The 24,010-nt window shown below is 49.5% G+C and overlaps 1 protein-coding gene across 1 annotated transcript in view; it reads left to right on the top strand.

Annotated features, from left to right (window-relative positions):
- LOC129387114 (uncharacterized) overlaps window positions 1-23,278 on the top strand; it is a 36,651-nt gene extending 13,373 nt beyond the window's left edge. The window contains exon 2 of the mRNA XM_055075821.1: window positions 22,812-23,278. Within this exon, the coding sequence (XP_054931796.1) occupies window positions 22,812-23,177 (366 nt within the window). The 3' untranslated portion in view covers window positions 23,178-23,278. The remainder of the gene's footprint in view (window positions 1-22,811) is intronic.
- The last annotated feature ends 732 nt before the right edge of the window (window positions 23,279-24,010 follow it).

Here is a 24,010-nt window from a genome sequence, read left to right as displayed (position 1 = left end):
TGTTGAGTAGCGGTTGCGGAATCCTGCCTGGTCCTTTGCTTGACAGAAGTCGAAGGTGTTCCTGATTCTATTTGCGATTGCCTTAGTAAATAGTTTGTAGGCAACTGACAGTAAGCTGATCTGTCTATAATTTTTCAAGTCTTTGGCGTCCCCTTTCTTATGGATTAGGATTATGTTAGCGTTCTTCCAAGATTCCGGTACACTCGAGGTCACGAGGCATTGCCTATACAGAGTGGCCAGTTTTTCTTGAACAATCTGCCCACCATCCTTCAACAAATCTGCTGTTACCTGATCCTACCCAGCTGCCTTCCCCCTTTGCATAGCTCCCATGGCTTTCTTTACTTCTTCCGGCGTTACTTGTGGGATTTCGAATTCCTCTAGACTATTCCCTCTTCCATTATCGTCGTGGGTGCCACTGGTTCTGTATAAATCTCTACAGAACTCCTCAGCCACTTGAACGATCTCATCCATATTAGTAATGATATTGCCGGCTTTGTCTCTTAACGCATACATCTGATTCTTGCCTATTCCTAGTTTCTTCTTCACTGCTTTTAGGCTTCCTCCGTTCCTGAGAGCATGTTCAATTCTATCCATATTATACTTCCTTATGTCAGCTGTCTTACGCTTGTTGATTAACTTAGAAAGTTCTGCCAGTTCTATTCTAGCTGTAGGGTTAGAGGCTTTCATAAATTGGCGTTTCTTGATCAGATCTTTCGTCTCCTGCGATAGCTTACTGGCATCCTGTCTAACGAAGTTACCACCTCCTTAATGATGCCAATAAGATTGTCGTTCATATCTTCAACACTAAGGTCCTCTTCCTGAGTTAAAGCCGAATACCTGTTCTGTAGCTTTATCCGGAATTCCTCTATTTTCCCTCTTATCGCTAACTCATTGATCGGCTACTTATGTACCAGTTTCTTCCGTTCCCTCCTCAAGTCTAGGCTAATTCAAGTTCTTACCATCCTATGGTCGCTGCAGCGTACCTTACCAAGCACGTACACATCTTGTATGATGCCAGGGTTAGCGTAGAGTATAATGTCTATGTCATTTCTAGTCTCACCATTCGGGCTCCTTCACGTTCACTTTCGGCTATCCCGCTTGCAGAAGAAGGTATTCATTATCCGCATATTATTCTGTTCTGCGAACTCTACTAATAACTCTCCCCTGCTTTTCCTAGAGCCTATGCCATATTCCCCCACTGACTTGTCTCCAGCCTGTTTCCTGCCTACCCTGGCATTGAAGTCGTCCATCAGTAGAGTGTATTTTGTTTTGACTTTACCCATCGCCGATTCCACGTCTTCATAGAAGCTTCGAGTTCCTGGTCATCATGACTGGGTGTAGGGGCGTAGACTTGTACGGCCTTCAATTTGTACCTCGTATTAAGTTTCACAACAAGAACTGCCAGCCTCTCGTTAATGCTATAGAATTCCTGTATGTTACCAGCTATATCCTTATTAATCAGGAATCCGACTTCTAGTTCTCGTCTCTCCGCTAAGCCCCGGTAGCTCAGGACATGCCCGCTTTTTAGCACTGCATATGCTTCTTTTGTCCTCCTAACTTCACTGAGCCTTATTATATCCCATTTACTGCCCTCTAATTCCGCCAATAGCACTGCTACACTCAGCTCACTAGATAAGGTTCTAGCGTTAAACGCTGCATTTTGTATATATATTGTAAATATAATCTTCTACACTCCCAACATCCGCGTAACATATAACACTACCAATTAAAGTTCAAGGAAGGCGCGATAACCTAGCGTAACTGTTACCGGCCCGGTAGCCACTGCCGACTTTGTGCTTCAAACTAAACGTGCAAATAGAATCACAGAGCAAAAGCTTACCAAAATCTGTGACGCACGTGGTGATCTGAAGAAACAGCGCATCACCGCCGCTGGCGGCTCGCAACCTGAGGAGGTGCTATGCTTAAGTGCGCGTCCAGCCAAAAGCGTAGCGATTGGAGCTTCAAAAACAAGAGCCATGCAATGGTCACTAAATGCACAGTGTTGTAACCCATTTGTACGTGCGCTTCTTCATGTCGAACATAAACCATGAGGTATATGCGGCACCTTTGGCAGCTCGGAGGCACTTTTGCTCCCTTCGAATGGTTCCGTTGTCCTTCACGTATGGCTTAGCAACTTGAGTTGTACGTTTGTACGCACAAGGGGAACCTACGTAGAACCGAAGTGGTGAGCCATTTGGCATCACACCGGCAAGTAAAGGACTCTCCGCTCTTGTTCGTGCTGGAGGTTCCATAGTTTTATTATGGTGTTCATAGCGGTCAGGCAGATGGGCCCGTTGAGTTAGATGGCCGCGGTCCTGCATTGGCCACTGGTTATGCGGCGAATGCCGCTCTGACCAGTACGAAAGAGTTGGCATCCCAACAGTAAAATGTTGTGCCGAATAGGTCATTCATCAAGCAACAAGGTCGACAGCTGGACCAGTGGGTAAATGACTGCAAATGAAAACCAGTCATAACAGCGCACAAAAGACGACGAGCCCAACCTCGTCCCACCTTCTTTTCTACTGAGCTGCCTTTTTCGCTCATCTGCAGTCCTTCATCGGATGCTCGCCCCTGGCCGGATTTCGGTTTTACCTCTTAAAGGGCCCCTGAAAGGGTTCGGACAAATTTGGAGAAGCCTCGGGTGCAGCTAAAGTTAATCAATCGCACCACAATTTGTGTGAAATGTCTCATATTAGGAGAGCTACGGATGATTACAAGTTACCCTCCTCCATAGTCATGCATTTTCTCAACTCGTTCGCCGAGTGATCGGGACTAAGCTCCGCCTTCACTGGCTCTGCGTCATGATGGTACGTCATGTCGTCGACTTCCGGCGCGAGCGCGTGAAGCCTCTCCAAACTCTCCGCCAGCTGCTCAGCAGTCGACCCCAAGCGAGAGCTATCGTAGCAGCGTGCGTTGCGAGCATTCCGTCTCAGCGCCGAACGTAACTGGTATTCCGGTAATCACAGGCGACCTGGGCGCTTCGACGGATGGCTTGAGGCATAACCTCAAGCTGATGAAGGAACATTAGCGTAGACGTACGTGAGCGGCCTGATTGGTCTGTACGGTCCAACCAGCTGTTGGCGCAGAACTTAACCAGCCAAACAAAGCGCTAATATTGCTCTAACCAACTCTAAAACATTTTAAACATTTACAAGGACAACGTGGTAACGATTACACTCCTGCGAAAAATTTACACCAGCAGCAAAGAATTAATTTCATTACTGCTAATTTGTGTGGTTGAACTCTGTGCCACCAGGTGGCTGCACCATGCAGGCCATTCACATTTGCGCTTCTGCTCATCCAGTGAAACGGCACGGTCAAACGGTCAGGCCCTGGCCCCTTGCTCTGGCGTTTACCCGAATACCGGACTCGCGAAACGCTATTGCAGTAGTAATCCTCTGGTGTAAAGTGAAGGCCGCAAAAGCGCAAATCTTGGCGCCCATCGGATAGCGGATGTTCGATGCGCTGCAGCCAGTCCGCTCATCTGCTGCCATGCAGAGGGACACGATGTCGCAGCTTGAAATATTGCCAGTTTGTAGCCCGCAACGCTATAACGTCGAATCATGGTGCTGGCGAAAAGACTAAGACCGACTCTGACCGCGGAGCTCTCGTCAAAATGGAGCACTTTGTAACACAAGCAGACGACGCTTGCTGTGTGCCGGAAGTGCTTAAGTGTAGTGAGAAATTGTTCTTGTGCATTCGCTATCTGTTACTTTCCTTTTATAGAAACAAATTAACTAACATTCCAACTGTTACGACCAACATTTGTTCCCCCGAAACTTGGAAAAATTACTTATTACGCGCCCTGGGCAGCCTCGGATAGGTCGCCCTAGCAACGTCATTGGGTTAAATGACGTCAAATCGGTAGGGGTGGCTTAAAATTCAGTCGAACGATGTGCTGCGATCGGCAACGATGTACATTTCAAAAACCTAATAATAAATTACACGCTTTAAGCGGAGCATTTAGATGCGTCACTTATAATCAGAAGGACATGCTCTAACGACTCGATATGTTTGTACAAAATCGTTTCAGGGTCCCCTTAAGTAGTTACTGATAGCATGTTTCTTTTCAGTTGTCGCCACCCATGAGATTATTTCAGCCTATCTGACTTTCCACTTGACGTTCTTCGTTGCTGTATTGCTCACCCTACAGGCCGCATACTTGCTGGTAAGCTTCCTAGTTGTTTTCCTCCACTGTGAATTGGCGTCGAATGGATGGATAGATGTTATGAGCGTCCCCTTTGGAACGGGGCGGTGGGTTGTGCCACCAAGCTCTTGCTATTATACTGCTTAATGTCCTACCTAGGTTAAAACAAAAGAAAAGAAAAACACCGTGAACTCCCACAACGAAATTTCTTGACCCCCTATTGTGAACTTTGCTTTTGTACGTCTCCATTTTTTTGTAGTTTCACTACTTTTCTTCCACCAATCTTCCAATCGCTTCTTACTAATCTCTACTGTGGACACATTTTCCCCCTGGTTTGGCTAAACCCAAGGGTTTCAAGCAGGCCAGTGGTGCCTAAATCATCCGCTGGCTAGATGTCTTCACATTGTAATAAAATCTGCTGCATCGTTTCGCTAGCTTTGCCGCAGCAAGGACGCGCTTCTTCTTCCTTCTTATGTCTTCCTTTATAGGTGGGTGTTCTAAGGCCTCCTGATGTCGCTTCGAAAAGTAGTGAGCTTCCCTTGGAGTTATCATAAATTGTTTCTTTCCTGATTTCGTTTTTGCCTAAGTGGCAAAACTCGTGGCAGGTTTCGTGGACTCGTGGTAGGTTTCTTTTCTATTGCCTCTACCCATGAGATTATTTCAGCCTCTGTGACTTTCCGCTTGACGTTCTTTCTTGATGTGTTGCTCACCCTATAGGCCGCATTCTTGCTGGTAAGCTTCCTAGTTCTTTTCCTCTACTGTGAATAAATGTTTTTCCTGTACAGATACCTCAACACCCTCCAAGCCCATTTACTTTCTTCCATATTCCTCAGTCGTTCTTCATATTAAATTTTACTGCGAGCTTCCCTCACTTCAAAACTAGTCCAGCCCATATCACCCTGCACAGCTTCATTTCTAGTCTTCCTGTGAGCGCCCAATGCGAGGCGACCCACTGACCTTTGGTTCCCACCGAGTCCTGCTTGTACCCCTAATTTCAAGCAAATAACAGCATTTCCAAAGGTAAGTCCTGGAACCATTACACCTTTCCACATGCCCCGGAGCACCTCGTACCGATTGTGTACCCATAGCGCTCTGTGCTTCATTACTGCTGCATTTCTCTTCCGCTTTACTTTTATTGTTTTTTCCTGTGTTTCCATATATCTATTGCCTTCATTTATTCATATACCAAGGCATTTATATTATTTTACACGAGGTATTTCCCGGCCCTGTATTGCAACTGTCTGTTCACTGTTTTCATTGAATACCATACCAAATGATTTTCTAACACTAAACTTCAAACCTAAATTCTCGCCCTCCTGTCCACAGATATTAGCCAGACGTTGCATATCACTTTGTTTGTTAGCTAGCAACACAATGTCGTCCGCCTTAAACAAACCTGGAAGCTGCAGCTCTACTACTGTACCCGCCTGTTTGTATGGGAGATTAAACCCATTTTACTTCCTCCTAGCGCCCTCTCCGTCCTCACCATGTACATCATAAACAGCTGTGGGGATTAAGGGCGCCCCTGCCTCAGTCCCTTATTGATTTCTTCTTATTCCTCGCTCTTCATCCCTTCCCATTCAACGCAAACGGTATTTTCTAGGTAAATCTTTCTCAAAAGCTGTAGACAATTGTCACCTAAGCCTTCCACTTCAAGAATATATATCCCACAAAATGTTGCGGTCTACGTTGTCATAGGCTCCTGTAATATCTAAAAATGCCACATATAACGCTCTGCTTTCTACTCTTGATATTTCACTACACTGAGTAAGAACAAGTAAGTTATCATCCAAACGTACGCCTACCTATTCTGAAGCCATGCTGAAGTTTTTCCAAAATACCATTATTCTTTGCCCATGCTTGCAGCTTTAATTTGATTGCCTTGCATTGCTAGCATGTATATTAGCGATGTAATGGTCAACGGTCTATAGCAGTGAATTCTATCTTTCTCCTCCTTACATTAGTAAATTAAATTAATTCTACTTTGTCGCCAACTCTCTGGCATTAGTCTATCTTTTAAAGTATTTTCAACTGCTTTCACCACAGCTTCCTTACCTTTTGTTCCTAGTTCATTAATCAGCTTAACGTGAACCTCGTCTAGCCCTGTGGCTGTGCGCTTAGGCACTTTCTCTTCGGCTTTCTTCCAGTTGAAATTTCTCAGCACCAGCTCCTTTTCCATCTGGTTCTCTTTCATGCTCTTTTTTTCACGTACAACCTCGTCATTGCCTTGGAAAGGTTCGGCTGTTGCTTTTCGGATGTAATTTATTGCCGCTTCTCCTTCCAGTCTGTTTTCATCTTCGTCTAGGATATGTCGTTGTATTGTTGTTGACTTCCTGCCTAATAATTTTATGTGGTTCCAAAGTATTCTAGGTGCGGTCTTCTTTTTCTCGCGTATTTCTGACAACCAACGTTCACTTTCACCTTTTATCTTTGCTTGCACCAGTATTTGAACAATAGACCTTTTTCCCGGTGTATTTCCCATTTACTGGCTACTTCATCTTGCGTCAACTGCGCTTTCTTTGGCTGCCTGTACTCTCCGGATGCTTTCTGTCGTTCAGCGATCGCTTCTCGTATATCGCTGTTCCACCAGCATTTCGGTTTCTTTTTTCCTTTCTAACGAACATGTTGTTTCTCTTTTAGTATTTCTGTCGTTATTACACTTAGAAGCTCACTATATTCCCACTCGTTACTTGGCCATTTGCCAAGTTCTTCCTCTACTCTAGTGACTATATTTGTTATTTCTTCAGCGTTCAAAATTTGGACTGGCGATTTTGCACCCCTTGTTCTCTTTCCCAACTACATATCCCATTTTCAAAATACTTTCGTGCAGCTCTGGCGTTTGAAGTGTTTTTTCCCTTGGAACTGTGAAATTCCGCCACCTTTGGCCGCATCTCGTAGCCAAGTCCGCCTGTGGCACCCAACCAAGCCATCGACGGTCCCCGGGGTGCTCCCGGGGGCAAGACAGCGTCGCCTAAAATGAGGCAGAATGCTTTAGGCTTAGCCGCCTCATCGCGTGGACAGCTATCCCGCCAAGGTGCAATAACGCCAGGCGAGAAAGAGTGGCTGCGGCAGCGGTTAGCTGTGGATATTAAGGCGGCTATTCCTGCTGCTGAGTCGGTAACCGCTACCAACGAAGAGACGATGGAAGACGAGGTAAACGACTCGCGAACACCGGCGTCTCCGTGCAACGCTGCATCACCGGGCGCGTCTCCCGCGCTTGCCTCATCAGTTGCTCCTGTCCAAAAGCATCCGTGTCTGCTGAATCCAGACGCTCTTCCGGTACGCCCATCTAACAGCCCCCTTGGATCGTATAAAGTTGCCATCCGTCCAAAGGAAAGCTACAACATAGAAGAGATCCCTACGACGACCCTTCAGAAGACGCTCGCTTCTTGCGTCACCGTGACGGGCTTCTCAGGCTACACATATCACCGGGCCTCCAACACGGTGTCCGTGTGGGTGCCGTCCTTAGAGAAAGTGTGTGCCTTGTGCACATTGGCAGCAATCACCCTTTTTAATGGTTGTGTCTTGCCCGTTAAAGCATACCTGCTCTTTGGCACGGACATCTCTCGGTACGTGGTAATGGGGGTCGATCCCGACGAATCGCCGGAAACCCTACGTGTTACTTTGACTTGTGACATTCATCATGTGCTGCTAGCCCGCTACCTAGGACGAGGTCGCACATGCTTGGTAACAGTTTCAGGACCCGCTGCCCCACCCAAACGCTTTATCTACAATGGCTGCGTTCTTCGACCTCGTTCATACCGCCCAAGCTTAGTATACTGTTACCAGTGCCTACAACAAGGACACATGCGTGCATCGTGCCCTAACCCGGCTCCAGTGCAGACAAATGAGCCAAACACCTCCCAAGCCTTCCGATGTGGTCTATGCAAATCCAATGACCATTCAATGATGAATCGCGCTTGCCTAACCAAGCGTAAGGCTCAGAAAAGTAAGCGCAGCGTTCGCACTTTTCGCCCTATTCCACATACCCAGGATCTGTTGGTGTCTTCCAACCGCTTCGGCGCACTAACAGAAGATGATGACCCTTCATCATCTAAGAGGGTACCTACTCCTCAGGCAACCTACAGCGATGTTACTAGCCGCACTCGTCACAGACACCGTACATCTACAACAACGCCCCAAGAGGAACTTCAAAAGGAACTCGATGGCATCGATCACAGCATCGAAAGATTGCAAACGGAATTATCTAAACTCAACTATTGCCTCAACCGCCTTGTCACTGCGAATACTTCGTCGACAACAAATATGTCATCGGCGGCGCAAACGCCTCATAAATATCCTCCACCAGTGCCGGCGTCAGGCATTGCATCTATGCGTGAACCTGCGCCTAAACTTGCCTCCGACCCGGCATCGCTTCTGCGTTATGTCGGTCAACAGTTACAGGCCCTAACTGCCACTCTTGCGGAGCACTTATTATGATGGCTGCCACAATGGCCTCTAACCCACCTTCATATTGACTCGTGTACTTATCTTTATCGGGCGACCACGTTTCGCCGCCTAACAAATGGTATCGCACAGCGCGGGACGCGCCTGCATGTATCCGAAGTTTCTGGAAAGTTATCGATGCTTCTATCGGCTGTTTGTTGTCGCCGAACCTTGTGTTATCTGACTTCATCACCTGGCGCGAATGGTGTAGAACTTTGTGGAAGGCACGCAGGTCTCAACGATTAGTCTGGAACATTCGACGACTGCTGTATAAAAGCCGACGCGTTTGACCCGCTGATCAGATTTTCGACGATCGCCGAGGGTGTTCGCCGCTACAGTTGTTCTTGGAGTGTAGCCTGTTTTTGAGGGCACAAGTTCACCCAATAAAACGCTCGTTTCGTTAATCACAGTTTTTCCGCCTTCTTAACCGTCACTACCACGTGACATCTGATGGAGGTGCTAGTGCGTTCATGTACCCAACGCCCCCGCAAAGCCGCGATCCAAGCCCGAGGACAAAACCAACATCGCCCAAGACCAGCGTGCTAGCCGCAGACTGCAAGGACTGCCCCAGAGCACGGAAATCTACCTGAGTCGACAAAGAAGATCGTGGTCAAAACAACCCCAATGGCTGCCCCAGCGTCCCCCGTTATCCTACAACCTCGGGACCCACCGACCTTCCATGGAGCAGCGACTGAAGACCCGGAATCCTGGATGGAGACCAACGAACCAATCGCGACATTTAACAATTGCGACTCCGACGACAAGCTGCGGCATGTATACTTTGCCATAGAAGATGCCACCAGAACGTGGTCTGAAAACCGGGAGTCGACCTTGATAACGTGGGACCTCTTCCGTAGCGGCTTCCTGCCCACCTTTACGAGCGTCGTGCGCAAGGAAAAGGCCGAAGCCATACTGGACGCCCGAGTGCAGCTACTCAACGAGAACTTTGCCATCTTCACGAAAGAAATGAACCGTCTGTTCCGCCACGCCGACCCAGATATGCCCGAGGAGAAGAAAGTCCGCCTTCTCATGCGTGGTGTGAAGGAAGAACTTTTCGGCGCAATGATACGAAGCCCACCGAAGACCGTAGAAGAGTTTCTTCGCGAGGCCACCAGCATCGAGAAGACACTCGAAATGCGGAACCGGCAATTCAACCGCCGTACAAACTCTACCCACTACGCAGGTATTCAATCACTGGACACGGACAATCTGCGCGAGACCATCAGGGCCATTGTGCGCGAAGAACTGCTCAAGGTGTTGCCTTCCTCGCAGCCTCAAGTGGCCTCGATCGCCGACATCGTGAAAGAAGAGGTGCACCGATCGCTTGGAGTTCCTGAGGCGCAACCAGAATCACCGCAGCCCCAGCCGGAAGCGATGACCTACGCCGCCGTCGCCCGCCGTCAAGGCCCCCCTATACGACCGCGCCAGGGCACTTTAATACCACAATTACGTCGTCCACCGCCGCCGCCGTCAGCACGACCGCCCGTCGCCCAGCGCCGCTACGCGAGGAAGGCGGACTTTTGGCGCGCTCCTGACCACCGCCCGCTCTGCCATCACTGCGGAGAAGCCGGCCATGTGTACCGCCGATGCCCATACCGGGAACTGGGACTGCGAGGGTTCGCCGTTAATGCGCCGCGACCACAGCTTGGCGAACGACCTCGCGATATCGCCGACTACCTCGCCGCCACTCAGTGGAGCGCTCGACGACCGTCCCGTTCGCCATCACCAGGCCGCTACCTGTCGCCGCAGCGCCGACCATACACTGGCCCAGCCCGGGGCCGGTCAGCGAGCCCGTATCCGGAAAACTCAAAGCAGCAACCGATGGAGGTGCGGTTGCTGTTCGTCGAACTGACGAAGATCCTCCGCCGCCGACGGAGACGCCGAAGAAACTACCTCGATGACATAACGACACGCCGCCGTCCCGACGAAGTGTGGAAGCAAAGAATACGACGATGAAAGACGACCTGACGACGTCACATACCAGCCACAGGTCAACGCGACGCAGCCGTGATCCCACGCCAAGATCGAACTGTAATGCAAGACAAAGAACCACCGACCTCGACGTGCTTCTCGACGGCCACGCAGTTTCCGTCTTAGTCGACACAGGGGCTGATTACTCCGTCATGAGTGGACACATTCCAAATGGGTTTTTACGTAGATATGCAGAATAGAACTCTAAATACCTAACTAAAATTTTTCAGTCCTCTGTTGATAGTGGCTGCTTCCCGGTAGCATGGAAACGCGCAAAAATCATACCTATACACAAAAGTGGCAGTACTGCGGAAGTGGCAAATTATAGACCAATTTCTATTACAAGCGCGTGTTCTAAGCTCCTCGAGCACATTATTTATAAACAATTAGTTTCTTACATGGACAAATACAAGTTGTTTTTTCCTGGACAGCATGGTTTCCGAAAACAGCTCTCGACAACCACCCAACTCATTGAAATTGTACATGACCTCTTTGAAACGCTGAACTCCCGTGGTCAAACAGACATAATTTTCCTCGATTTTGCGAATGCATTCGACAAAGTGTCCCATCTGAAGTTAATCATACAAATTAATTCTGTATTTCAAAGCCCCGCAATCACTCAGTGGTTTTCATCTTACCTTTCCTCTAGAGAACAATACGTTGATTTCGGGGGGTGCACATCACGCCCTTCCCGTGTTGTCTCGGGAGTTCCGCAAGGAAGAGTCCTAGGTCCTGTTCTATTTCTGATCTTTATAAATGACTTGCCCAGTAATATTAGTGTCCCTGTCAGACTGTTTCCTGATGATTGTGTGATGTATAATAAAATTCGAGATAGTAATGATCAGGCCTATTTACATTCTAGTCTGCAAATAAATAAAAAATGGTGTGACGACTGGCAGATGGAACGAAACGCAGCTAAATCTGTTGTTATGACCATAACGAGAAAGAAAAAAAATTTGCATTATCCTTACAATATAAATAGTATAACTATTAGCAGAGTCGATAAACATAAGTATCTAGGAATAACGTTCACTTCTGACCTCAGATGGAATCAACACATTGGTGCTGTATGTGGTAAGGCCAGCAAAGCGCTCTGGAGCCTAAGACGGAATATAAGTGCGTCGACACCTGAGGTTAAAAATTTAGCCTATAAATCCCTAATACGTCCTATCATGGAGTATGCTAAAACTGTATGGGTTCCCTACATTAAATCCAACCAACAAAAGATTGATAGAATCCAGAGGTTAGCCTCAAGGTTCATATTTAACAAGTATCGCTACTGCCAATCCCCCACTGAACTTTGTAAGCTTGCCGACTTACCTCCGCTAGATTTGCGTACCAGGTATGAGCGACTGAAACTAATTTACCTTATCATTAATGGTCACTTGCTTGTCAACAAACACAAGTTCTTCAAAATCTCGGCAAATTAAATATCCAGACATCGTCATAGCCAGCACATCACACCCCCTCAAGTCAGAAATGACTGTTTTAAGTACAGCTTTGTCCCGAGAGGTATTACGGAATGGAATGCGCTCTCCGACTCTTTCATGTCGGCCGCATGCGCTGAGGAATTTTACAATGTGTACACGTTATTCTTTTTGCCGCTAACTAATATGTATATCATAACTTTCCCAAATGTGTATCTGTTCATTTTCGTTTCTTATATTTTGGGGAAGGTGCATAGAATCTAAACTGATTCGCGTCCCTGCTAAGATGTCTGCAGTTGTTCATTTACTTGCTTTTTGTTGTCATACTGTATCCTTGTATATGTTTGTACCTTCCACTCCTGTAATAACCCTTCATGGGCTGACAGTATGATTAAATAAATAAAATAAAAATAAAACATCGCCGCCCAATTGAAGAAAATTAAAAACTGCATGGGAAGGCCCTCAAATTCGCACCGCTGGAGGACACCTCATCACGCCGACTGGAATGTGCAGGGCAAGAATTTCCGTTCATGACCGGACTTACCCTGCCACCTTCGTTATCCTCCAATAGTGTTCACGACACGTCATTCTCGGCATTGACTTCCTGAACCAATACGGCGCAATCATCGACATGAAATCGAAGTCAATAACGCTGTCGGGAGATGAAGCGATACCGTCGGAGAGCTCTCGTAGTCGCCATGCCTTAAGCGTGCTCGACAGTCAAGTGAGCATCCCGCCTCGCTCCAGCATTGTCGTTTCTGTCGGCACCAAACACCTGCCGACGTAGAAGGCGTCATCGAGGGTGACCAACGCCTACTGCTCGAATGTGAAATTTGCGTCGCAAGAGGGATCGCTCGACTGCACAGAGGGAAAACTGAAGTGTTGCTGACAAACTTCAGCCAGGAGTTCAAGCACATCAACAAGGGCACGACGATCGCGTACATCGAGGAAATTCTGGAAACCAGTAATGCGTTTGTCCTCTCGGATTCCGCCGCATCTACCCCGACGACCATGGTTTCCGAACCAGACTACAACATTAATCCAAGTCTCCCCATGATAAAGCAAGAAAAGCTCAGCAGTCTGCTCCGACGATACAAAGGCTGCTTCTCGACGTCATCAAGGATTCGACAGGCACCAGATTCAAAGCATCGCATAATCACCGAGGAGTGCGCTCAGCCACTCCGCCAGAGCCCTTACCGAGTTTCGCCGCGAGAACCTGAAGCTATAAAAGAACAAGTCGACGAAATGCTGCGCGACGACATCATCCAGCCGTCGAAAAGCCCGTGGGCATCCCCTGTTGTCTTGGTGAAGAAAAAGGACGGAACCTTACGTTTCTGCGTCGATTATCGTCGTCTGAACAAGATCACAAAGAAGGATGTATACCCCCTACCACGTATAGACGACGCATTAGATCGGCTCTGCAACGCAAAATACTTCTCGTCGATGTATCTCAAGTCTGGCTACTGGCAAATAGAAGTCGACGAGAGAGATTGCGAAAAGTCCGCCTTCATCCCGTCAGACGGCCCCTACGAGTTCAAGGCCATGCCATTCGGACTGTGCTCGGCGCCTGCAACGTTCCAGCGCGTCATGGACACGGTGTTAGCAGGATTGAAGTGGCAGACCTGTCTTGTTTACTTGGATGACGTCGTCGTCTTCGCCGGAAATTTTGACGATCACCTTAGGCGGCTAGCGACAGTACTAAAGGCCATCAAGTCATCAGGGCTCACTCTGAAGCCAGAAAAGTGCCGCTTCGTTTACGATGAACTTCTGTTCCTAGGCCACGTCATCAGCAAATCAGGAGTACGCCCCGACCCACAGAAACAGCTGCCATCGCGAAATTCCCGCAGCCAACCGACAAGAAGGCAGTGCGCAGATTCCTTGGCATGTGTGCCTACTATAGGCGCTTTGTCAGGGACTTTTCACGCATCGCGGAGCCGCTAACACATCTAACCAAATGTGATGTCGAGTTCAAGTGGGAAACGCCGCAGGCCAAGGCATTTCAAGAACTCAAACGACGCATGCATTCGCCGCCGGTACTTGCACACTTCGACGAGGACGCCGATACCGAAATCCACACTGACGCCAGTAGCCTAGGCCTCGGTGCCGTCCTAGTCCAGAGGAAAGATGGACATGAACACGTGATAGCATACGCTAGCCGGTCGTTGTCAAAAGCGGAAGGCAGTTATTCTGCAACCGAAAAGGAATGCCTCGCCATGTTTTGGGCTACAGCGAAATTTCGCCTTTACCTATATGGCTGGCCACTCAAAGTCGTCAGCGACCATCACGCCTTGTGTTGGCTAGCGAATTTAAAGGATCCTTCAGGACGGCTGGCGCGGTGGAGCCTAGACTACAAGAATATGATATCACTGTAACCTGTAAGTCCGGACGAAAACACTCTGATGCCGATTGCCTATCACGCGCCCCCATTGACTCGCCGCCGCAAGATGACGCAAGATGACGACGCCTTCCTTGGCATTTTAAGCGCGGAAGACTTCGCTGAACAGCAGCGAGCAGACCCGGAGTTGAAAAACCTCGTCGGGTATTTGGAAGGGCACACCGACGTTGTCCCTAGCGCATTTAAGCGAGGATTGTCTTCGTTCTCGCTTCAAAACAACCTACTCGTAAAGAACTTCTCACCAGTGCACGCCAACTACCTTCTTGTTGTCCCGTCAGGACTGCGTCCAGAAGTATTGCACGCCTTGCATGACGATCCGACCGCTGGACACCTCGGATTTTCCCGGACACCATCGAGGATACAGGAAAGGTATTATTGGCCGCGCCTGACCGCCGACGTCGCCCGTTATGTCAGAGCATGCCGAGACTGTCAGCGACGCAAGACACCACCGACAAGGCCAGCGGGATTACTACAGCCAATCAAGCCTCCTTGCCGACCATTCCAGCAGATCGGGATGGACTTGTTGGGACCTTTTCTGACGTCAACAACCGGAAATAAGTGAATCGTCGTGGCGACAGACTACCTCACCCGCTTCGCTGAAACTAAAGCACTGCCGAAAGGTAGTGCAGCCGAAGTGGCGAAATTCTTTTTCGAAAACAGCCTGCTGCGACATGGCGCCCCAGAAGTCCTCATTACCGACAGAGGAACGGCCTTTACAGCGGAGCTCACCCAAGCCATCCTGCAATAGAGTCAGACAGGGCACAGGAGGACAACGGCCTACCACCCACAGATGAATGGTCTTAAGGAGCGCCTGAATAAGACCCTCGCCGACATGCTAGCAATGTACGTCGACGTCGAACACAAGACCTGGGATGCCGTCCTGCCGTACGTAACATTCGCTTATAACACGGCGGTGCAAGAAACAACACAGATCACGCCGTTTAAGCTGGTTTACGGCAGGAACCCGATGACGACGCTCGACGCTATGCTGCCGCACGTCACAACCGAGGAGAATTTTGACGTCGCTACCTATCTCCAGCACGCCGAAGAAGCCCGACAGGTCGCCCGCCTGCGGATCAAGAACCAGCAGAGGACCGACAGCCGACACTACAACCTCCGACGACGCTTCGTCGAGTACCAGGTATGGCTATGTTTGGCTATGGACCCCGATACGCCGACGAGGACTCAGTGAGAAACTACTGCGACGCTATTTCAGACCCTACAAGGTCATCCGACGTATTGGCGCACTGGACTATGAGGTCGTGCCAGACGGCATTTCGCATTCACAGTGGCGCCGCGCACGATCTGAAGTGGTCCACGTGGTGCGCCTTAAGCCCTTTTGCGGACGCTGACGAACTTCCTTATTTTGTTGTTTTCTTTGCTACGAGTGCTTTTCTTTATTACTTTCGTTTATTTGCAGCATAGTGTCGATGCTCTTTAAGAGTGGTGTATTAACACGTGTGCTTATCTTTATCGGGCGACCACGTTTCGCCGCCTAACAAATCTTATCGCACAGCGCGGGACGCGCCTACATTTATCCGAAGTTTCTGGAAAGTTATCGATGCTTCTATCCGCTCTCTGTTGTCGCCGAACCTTGTGTTATCTGATTTCATCGCCTGACGCGAATGGTGTAGAACTTTGTGGAAGGTACGCAGGTCCCAACGATTAGTCTAGAACATTCGACGACTGCTGTATAAAAGCCGACGCGCTTGACCCGCTGATCAGATTTTCGACGATCGCCGAGTGTGTTCGCCGCTACCGTTGTTCTTTGAGTGTAGCCTGTTTTTGAGGACACAAGTTCGCCCAATAAAACACTCGTTTCGTTAATCACAGTTTTGCTGCCTTCTTAACCGTCACTACCACGTGAAAATATGTAATTCAATGGAATTATCGGGGCCTCGAGGTTGGTGAGCTCCGAGAACGCATTCGCTTGGGCTCACTTCGAGCTTGGGCGTTACTCCTACAGGAGCAGAACTCTCTTCCTCGCATCTCGGGGTTGACTAGCTACGCAAAACCTTCCATCCCAGATCGCCGTGCGTGCCTGACTCTCTCAGTGTGCGATTGTGCTTGTGTCGTGTTATGTGCATCCCCATTCGGGACAAGCACCCCGTCTTCGTCTAGGGTGGATCACCTGGCTTCGTCGGCATCATCCTGGCTGTCCTATTCTCATCGCCGGTGACTGCAGTGCTCCTAACCGTGAGTGGGGGTACTCTGTGTCCAGTGAACGTGGACGTCTCATCTTGATATTCTCACCCAGAAGAACTTTAGTCTGATTAATGACGTATCCATGCCTGCACGACGCTGCACCCATCCACGCATTCCACCATATTCACCGGACCTTGCCTACTCGTTGGGCCATCAGAACTTTACGTGGCATCGGGAACCGCACTGCTGGAGGAGCGATCATCATCGCATTCAGCTCAGCCTAGCCCCTCAGAAAACCGACCGCCTCCGTCGCCAATGTAGGGTGATCGAATGGGACACGTTTCGTGGGGCTTCGTCAGCAAGGGACGCTCTCGACCCTCTATGCGTCCCCATCCCAATGCTACAAATGGCGGTCAAAACAGCCACTTTAACGTCATTGGTAGGAATTTCGTCCGGCACCAGATCTTTGACTCGTACAGCTTTGGGCACAGCGTCGCCAGGCAGAGGTTCATGCCAGCCGACAACCCAGATTCCGTGGAGGCTCAACTCCGCCACCGCCAGCTGACAGCCGCAGCTAGACGTCACGAACGCCGCCTCTCACGTCGGCGCTGGTTGGCGTGGTGTTCGTCGCTAGGTTCAACAAGCAGCACCACCTGAATTTGGAGAACGCTCCGAGCAATGGAAGTTAGTGGACGCTCTCCTGACCCGGGTTCCAGTGCGTGCCTCGCGTCCGGCCAAACCCCAGAGGCCTTTGCATTTGGCATGGCGCAGGTATTATTTCCCGGTTATGATATGCAATCGCCTGTGGTCTCCTCCCCAATTGCGCTTCCGCCGAATGCAGGGGCACTCCCATCAGCTCATGTTATCTCCGGGATGCAGTCTCCGTTCACGGTGGCTGAATTTCTCGCTGCAATATACCAAGCCAAATCGAAAATTGCCCCGGGTCCTTGCGGCGTGGCATATGAGGCGTTTAAGAACCTAGAAGGAGCCACCTTGGAAGCTGTTCTCAGCGCATTAAACGCTGCATGGCTGTCAGGAGAAGTACTGGAGTGCTGGCTGCAAGCAGCTATAATCGCCATCCCAAAGCCCGGCAAACCTCATAAAAACATATCAAATCTTCGACCAATTTCTCTTATGTGTACATTATGGAAATTGTTGGAACGCATGGTGGCTAACCGTCTCCAGTGGTGGCTAGACGTACATCACTGGGATCATCCGTCGCAAGTTGGCTTTCGCCCCCACCTTGGTACAGTGAACGGCCTAGGTCACTTATCCTCAATGGTTTTGATTCGTGGCCGATCGACCCGAGTGAGGATCATTCTCGGCATGCATGTGCACAAGGCATACGACCACGTCATCCATGCTGCCCTCGTTGAAGTGCAACACTGGATTCACTTACCCGCCCAATTATGCAAGTTTATTCACACCTTTCTTGCATCTCGTGAATTCGCCATCCGCATCAACAAAGACAATGTGGGATCCTTTCGGCCACATCGCGGTGTCCGCAAGGGTCAATGCTGGCCCCCATACTTCTCTACATTAGCCTCCTACCATTGGAATGACAATTGGGCGACATTGCTGACCTGCACGCACTCATTTATGCGGATGACATCACAGTCTGGACCGTCCACCCCTCTCTCCAAATTCAAGCCACAAGGTTACAGCTCGCTCTTACAATTACAGATCAAAGGTGCTCTGTTGTAGGATTCACGTTGTCGCCTCAAAAGACGGCTCTACTTCCGGTCGCGAATGCGCGCGGTCGCCGTGCGTTTAACACCATCCCTGTCGTCTTTTTTTTTTTTTTTTTTTTTTTGCACGGAAGCATAATTCTAGTCGTTAGCTCACTCCGAGTCCTCGGCGTGGACCTGTACGATTCCAGCTCCGCCGGCCCCTGGTTTCACACAGCACGTCAGAAGGTATCCGAAATGCTGCAACTCATCCGCAGGATTTTTAAAACGTCAGGTGGTGCCACAACCACCATCGCCCGCCTCCTCATACGTACTGTGTTACAGCCAAGATTGATATACCAAGCCCAGTTTCACCACATGACACGCGCAAAGTGGGACCACTTGGAATCTATCAATCGAGCAGCAATGCGTGTTATTACGGGCCTCCCAGAAATTACGCCCATTCACGTGCTGCAGGCCGAAGCGCAATTCAATGCGCTAGACGCTAGACGGACTGGTTCACCAGTGTCGCCAAGCTCGTTCCGCAAAGTGCCATAATATCTCTGAAGCCGACGCTCTTGAGAAGTATATGGCAGGCGGTTCAGTGATGCCCCGCGATTCCTGGCCGCCACGACCACCGTGGCTTTATCAGCAAGTTACGCACAATCGGCCTCTGACTCGCATACACACACGATCTGTTGGCCACCTTAGTGAGTCCAGCGTAATAGCAAAAAGCTCATCAACTACGGGTGCGAGCTTTTCCCGCAGACATGCGGCGTGTGTCGACGGTAGTGTGAGTGATGATCACGTCACCACGGCTATCGCTTGTCCGGAAATATTGGCAGAAATAACAACCTGCTCGTATGCTTGCTCTCCTGCCTGGCCGTCGACAAAGGTGGAGCTCTTGGCAATCCGGAACGCAATATCCATCTACTGTCCGCTCCTTTTGCCGTATAGTGGGCACATTGACATCTTCAGCGATTCCTCAGCTGCCATCCGTTTTCTGCGGCGTGTTCTGAATTCCGGCTTTTTGGCACAGGAGATTCAGGACACAGTTGAGCAATTACCCGTTACAGTACGTGTAAATGGATACGTCACAATGCACATCCCACACAAGCCTTAGTGGATGCAGCAAGTCATAACAAAACTTCTCGTCCGCTTCAATCAGCCCCCACCTCTCCGGAGACAAGGCTCTTCACAGAAAAAGAACAATTTCAGCGCGCCACGCGAGCACTTCTCCCACTGTATGGCACCGACCTCCCTGGCGGCCTAGCGCGCGGGGAAGAGTTCTTGCTACGAAGGTTACGCCTCCGTGTGGCCCTTACCCCTGCGATAACCTGGTCGTAGTCGGCACACTACCGTGCCTCCGTTAGGAATTCGTGCCCCTTCTGTCCCACTCCGGTCTCCGAGGTGGACACTGGGCACCTCCTCTGGACTTGCCCCTCTCTACACGCCCTCCGCCAGAAACGCCTGCTTCTTGGACCACCCCCAGGTCGGCCACCAGATGTAGACAGTTGGATTTTGGGGACCCACCACCGGACACTGCTGGACTTCCTCCGAGAATCCGGCGTGTATCTACACGTGTAAATAATTCTTTATGTCAGAAGGCACGCTGTCGCAATAAAAGAAAGTAAAGAAGATGCTCGACGGACGACGTTATCCAACCATCAAAAAGCTCGTAAGCATCGTCGGTAGTGATGGTCAAAAAGAAAGACGGCAATCTACGTTTTTGTGTCGACTACCGTAAGCTGAACCGGGTGACAAAGAAAGACGTACACCCATTACCGCGTATCGATGATTCTCTCGACAGGCTGAGGCATGCCGGCTACTTCTCGTAGATGGGCCTCAAAAGTGGCTATTGGCAAATCGAGGTTGACGAGAGAGACAGTGAAAAGACTGCTTTCGTAACGCCTGATGGCCTTTACGAATTCAAGGTCCTGGCTTTCGGTTTATGCTCAGCTCCAGCAACTTTTTAGCGACTCACGGATATAGTTCTGTCAGGCCTGAAGTGGCAGACGTGCCTTCACGTCATAGTTTTTTCGGAAACGTTCGAGGAACACCTGAGACGGCTGCTGGCGGTTCTGCAAACGATACGGTCCGCCGGCTTCACACTGAAAGCAGAAAAGTGTCACTTTGGTTTCGAGGAACTCCAGTTCTTAGGTCATGTTGTGAGTCATCAATGCGTGCCCCCTGACCCCGACAATATCACGGCCGTTGCAAAGTTTCCAACGCAAACAGACAAGAAGGCAGTGAGACGTTTCTTATGTCTGTGTTCGTATTACCGAAGATTTCTAGCCAATTTTTCACATATACCTTCACCGTTACCGCGCCTTAGATGAGAAGAACTTGCCTTCGTATGGGGCGAAGAAGAACAAGCAGCGTTTAATGATCTCAGACAGTTCCTGCAAACACCTCCTATACTGGCTCACTTTGGCGAGGACGCTCCTACCATGATTCATACGGACGCTAGCAACATAGGTCTAGGCGCTGTGCTCGTGCAGTGGCAAGACTCAGCCGAGAGAGTCATTGCATGCGCAAGCAGAGTCTAATTAGTCAACCACAGAAAAGAAATGTCTTGCGGTGGTACGGGCAGCTATGAATGTTTGCCCATATCTCTATGGCAGTTCCTTCAGTGTTGTCAGCGATCATCACTCACTTTGCTGGCTGACGAACTTGAAGGATCCGTCCGGTCGACTAGCGCGTTGGAGCCTAAGGCTTCAAGAATTCGATATGAAAATGGTGTACAAGTCTGGACGAAAGCGCTCCGACGCCGACTACCTGTCAAGGTCACCGATTGAGCAGGAAATCACAGAAGATGACGAAAACATGGCTTTTATAGGTGTTCTAGACACGGCCACGATTGCTTGTAAGCAGCGGGAAGACAGCGAACTGATTCCGCTTATTGACATTTTAGAAGGCCGAATTACAAGCGCGCCCAAAACATTTGCAAGAAGCTTGCCATCATTCTGCTTCCGTAATGATGTTCTCTACAAGAACATCTCTGCAAGCGGAAGTAGCCTCCTACTTGTCGTCCCAACGTGCCTCCGTCATGAGGTCTTGCAAGCCTGCCACGATGAACCGAAATCGGGCCACCTCGGCTACACGCGAGCACTGACCCAACTCAAAGATCGATCTAGCCTGGAGGTTTCAGTCTGTCGATCCCATCTTCAGCTGCCTCTCGGTTCATTCCCACACCGCCCCATCGTCCAAACCACTCTGCCTGCTCACCGTGGCAACCCGTCACTCACCACCCGCCGGCCTCCCGCGTGACCAACAGGTGCGGCGAGCTCAGGAATAATGCGGAGCTTTCTTCCCTGCCGCCGCGTAAGCGGCGCTGCAGCACAATGGTAGTCGTTCGAGAGGGACGCGGGCATACACTTGTTGCACGTAGACGTTCTAGATGTCGCAGACACTGAAACAATGTTCTCAAAATCAGCATAAGCGTGGATTTTGCTCTGTCTTCAATGAACAATAACCGTGTAGCAGGGTACCATGTGAGAATCATTCTAGTCTTGCCGTCACATTTGTTGGCCACGTGAAATCGTAATCTCTACCAATTCTTTTCGTTTGATTCAGTGGCTCATTTTCAAGTGTTTCTAAATAATATAATTTCTTTCTTTAAAAGGAATGCATTTCGCTTGAAATAGTTGAAGGAATTGACAACCAATTTTTATGGTACCTGTTTTTTCATTGTAGCGTAAAGCTTCCTGCTCGGAGTGTCAAATCATACAGTGTTAACGCGGAGAACTCCAGGGAGGAATTTTTATCGAAATTTTTCAATCTACAGGGAGGATGTAGTCGTACGCTAAAGACGTACTGGAGACATGAATACGTGAGCGCGATAGCGATTATACGCCCGAACTGGTGGGAAGCAGCCGCGAAGCGCGGTCCGACACGCATGAGACAGATCGCACAGCCGTGCTTCCAAGTCTTTCTTTTATGATTCTTCGACAACGGCAGCTCGCCCAAGGTGCGCTCAGCAGACGCGTCTTTACGGCCCATTTAGTCGATGGCATTTTCTACCTCCCAGGGAGGAGGCACTGAACTCTTTCGCAAGCTCGCGCTCGTACAAAAGCACTCACGTGCGCCGTGGGGAAGCGAGGGTCGTGAAGGGCCGTCGTGAAGTGGACCACTCCACTCGTTGCCGTAAAGGCAGCGCCGCTGGTTAGGGTGCACATTTTTCTTCATTTCGTAATGCACATAGCAGGAAGCGCTAATGCCTACATGATGGAAAGTCGGCCTCCATCGCTGCCTTCTGGGACACCAATGACTTCAAGACGATTGCCAACGACTACATGTGTACTCACCACTCATCTCCGCAATGCCCTCGTGCCTTGAGAGTACGTAACTAAATAAATAAAAACAAGTATGCTACACGTACAGCAATCTTTTACTGCACGCGTCTGAAGCATCAAGGTTTCATCACCAGTTTGGGTGACTTTCTGCATTTTTGAAACTTTCCGTGCCAGAAACAATGATAATTCTTAATTAAGTCGCGGACAACACGCTAGAAAACATCAACATAAACGATAGTCACATTTCCACCACCAACTCATGACACGTCCTGCGCGGCGGTCAGTCCCTCAACTCCTGCAATGGGCTTCTGTCTGCAGGACGACGTGCATTTCTCTGGTCACTTGGCGGCGCTTCTGCGCCTCGAGCACGTCAACACCCAGGCGATGTTCGAGTGGGATCCGGCCAAGACGAGCTGCATCTACAAAGGTCGCTGCACGTTCGCGCACAACTACAACAACTGGGAGCGCACGACGGGCCAACGGGCGCTGTGGAACCTCGTCCTTTGGCATCGCAGGCTCTATGCAGGGGACAAGGTCGAACTGTCTGCTAGGCTAGATGCCAGAGACTACAGGAATATGTTCGAGGAGATCAAGCATTATCTGCAGCGTCCCTATGACGATGACAATGACACCGAGAAATCCGCTCCATCGAGTGACATGCGCTTTGCTGACAGCAGATTGTAAGTTGAAAAGACACAGTGCGCGGCTATTGACAGTGTGCATCTGTGACGTTTTTCGCATACATTGTTAAAAAAGTCGTAAGCCAGACTCAAGAAGCACATAATAAAGTGTCTACCTCGAGTTCGTTTCATGTTGCGTCATGCAGGTCGGATTGTTACGTTGTCTAAAGGTACATTAATATGCATAGGATAATAATCGCTAATTGAGCAAATTCAACACCTACGGAATCAAAGGGACCAGTGTTGCCCTGAGAAGAGCTTAATGAAGTCAGAAGAGTAGCAATAATAAATTATGGGTGGCGATGTCGCCAGCAACTTTCCTCACGAGGTCACTGTGTCAATATGGACTACTGTCAACGTCATGCCGGGGTCTGTACTTCACTGTTCATTGGCAAAGCAGGGATGCATCACACTCTAAACAACCTAAAGGCTCAGCGTAACAATTTTATTGCAATGGTAATAATAATAATAATAATAAGAAGAAGAAGAAGAAGAATGGAATAGAATGTTTGTTTCAGCACAAATAATTATACATAATTAAATTCAAGTCCGCATAAGCCTGCGTGCGTGCATAGCGTGCGTCATAGAGTTTCCCACTATAATACCCAGAGGCAAATCTGGCGCCACCGTCTATGGGAGTTTCCTAAGGGGCCCTTTGCCGTCATGCGAATGGCGGTATATGGGTGTGTTCCAATTCTGGCAAGCATCGGAGACATTCTACGTAGACAGCTAAGGAGACAGCCGAGACAGCTTCGAGGCCGTGTAATGCATAGAGTTTCTCACTATATTACCTAGAGGGAAATCTGGCGCTGCTGCGCTGTGGTATGCATGGGAATA

This window comes from Dermacentor andersoni, chromosome 2, assembly GCF_023375885.2.
Source record: "Dermacentor andersoni chromosome 2, qqDerAnde1_hic_scaffold, whole genome shotgun sequence".
Lineage (NCBI taxonomy): Eukaryota > Metazoa > Arthropoda > Arachnida > Ixodida > Ixodidae > Dermacentor > Dermacentor andersoni.
The sequence above is the reverse complement of the archived record's forward strand: the minus strand, read 5'-3'. Positions and strand labels throughout refer to the sequence as shown.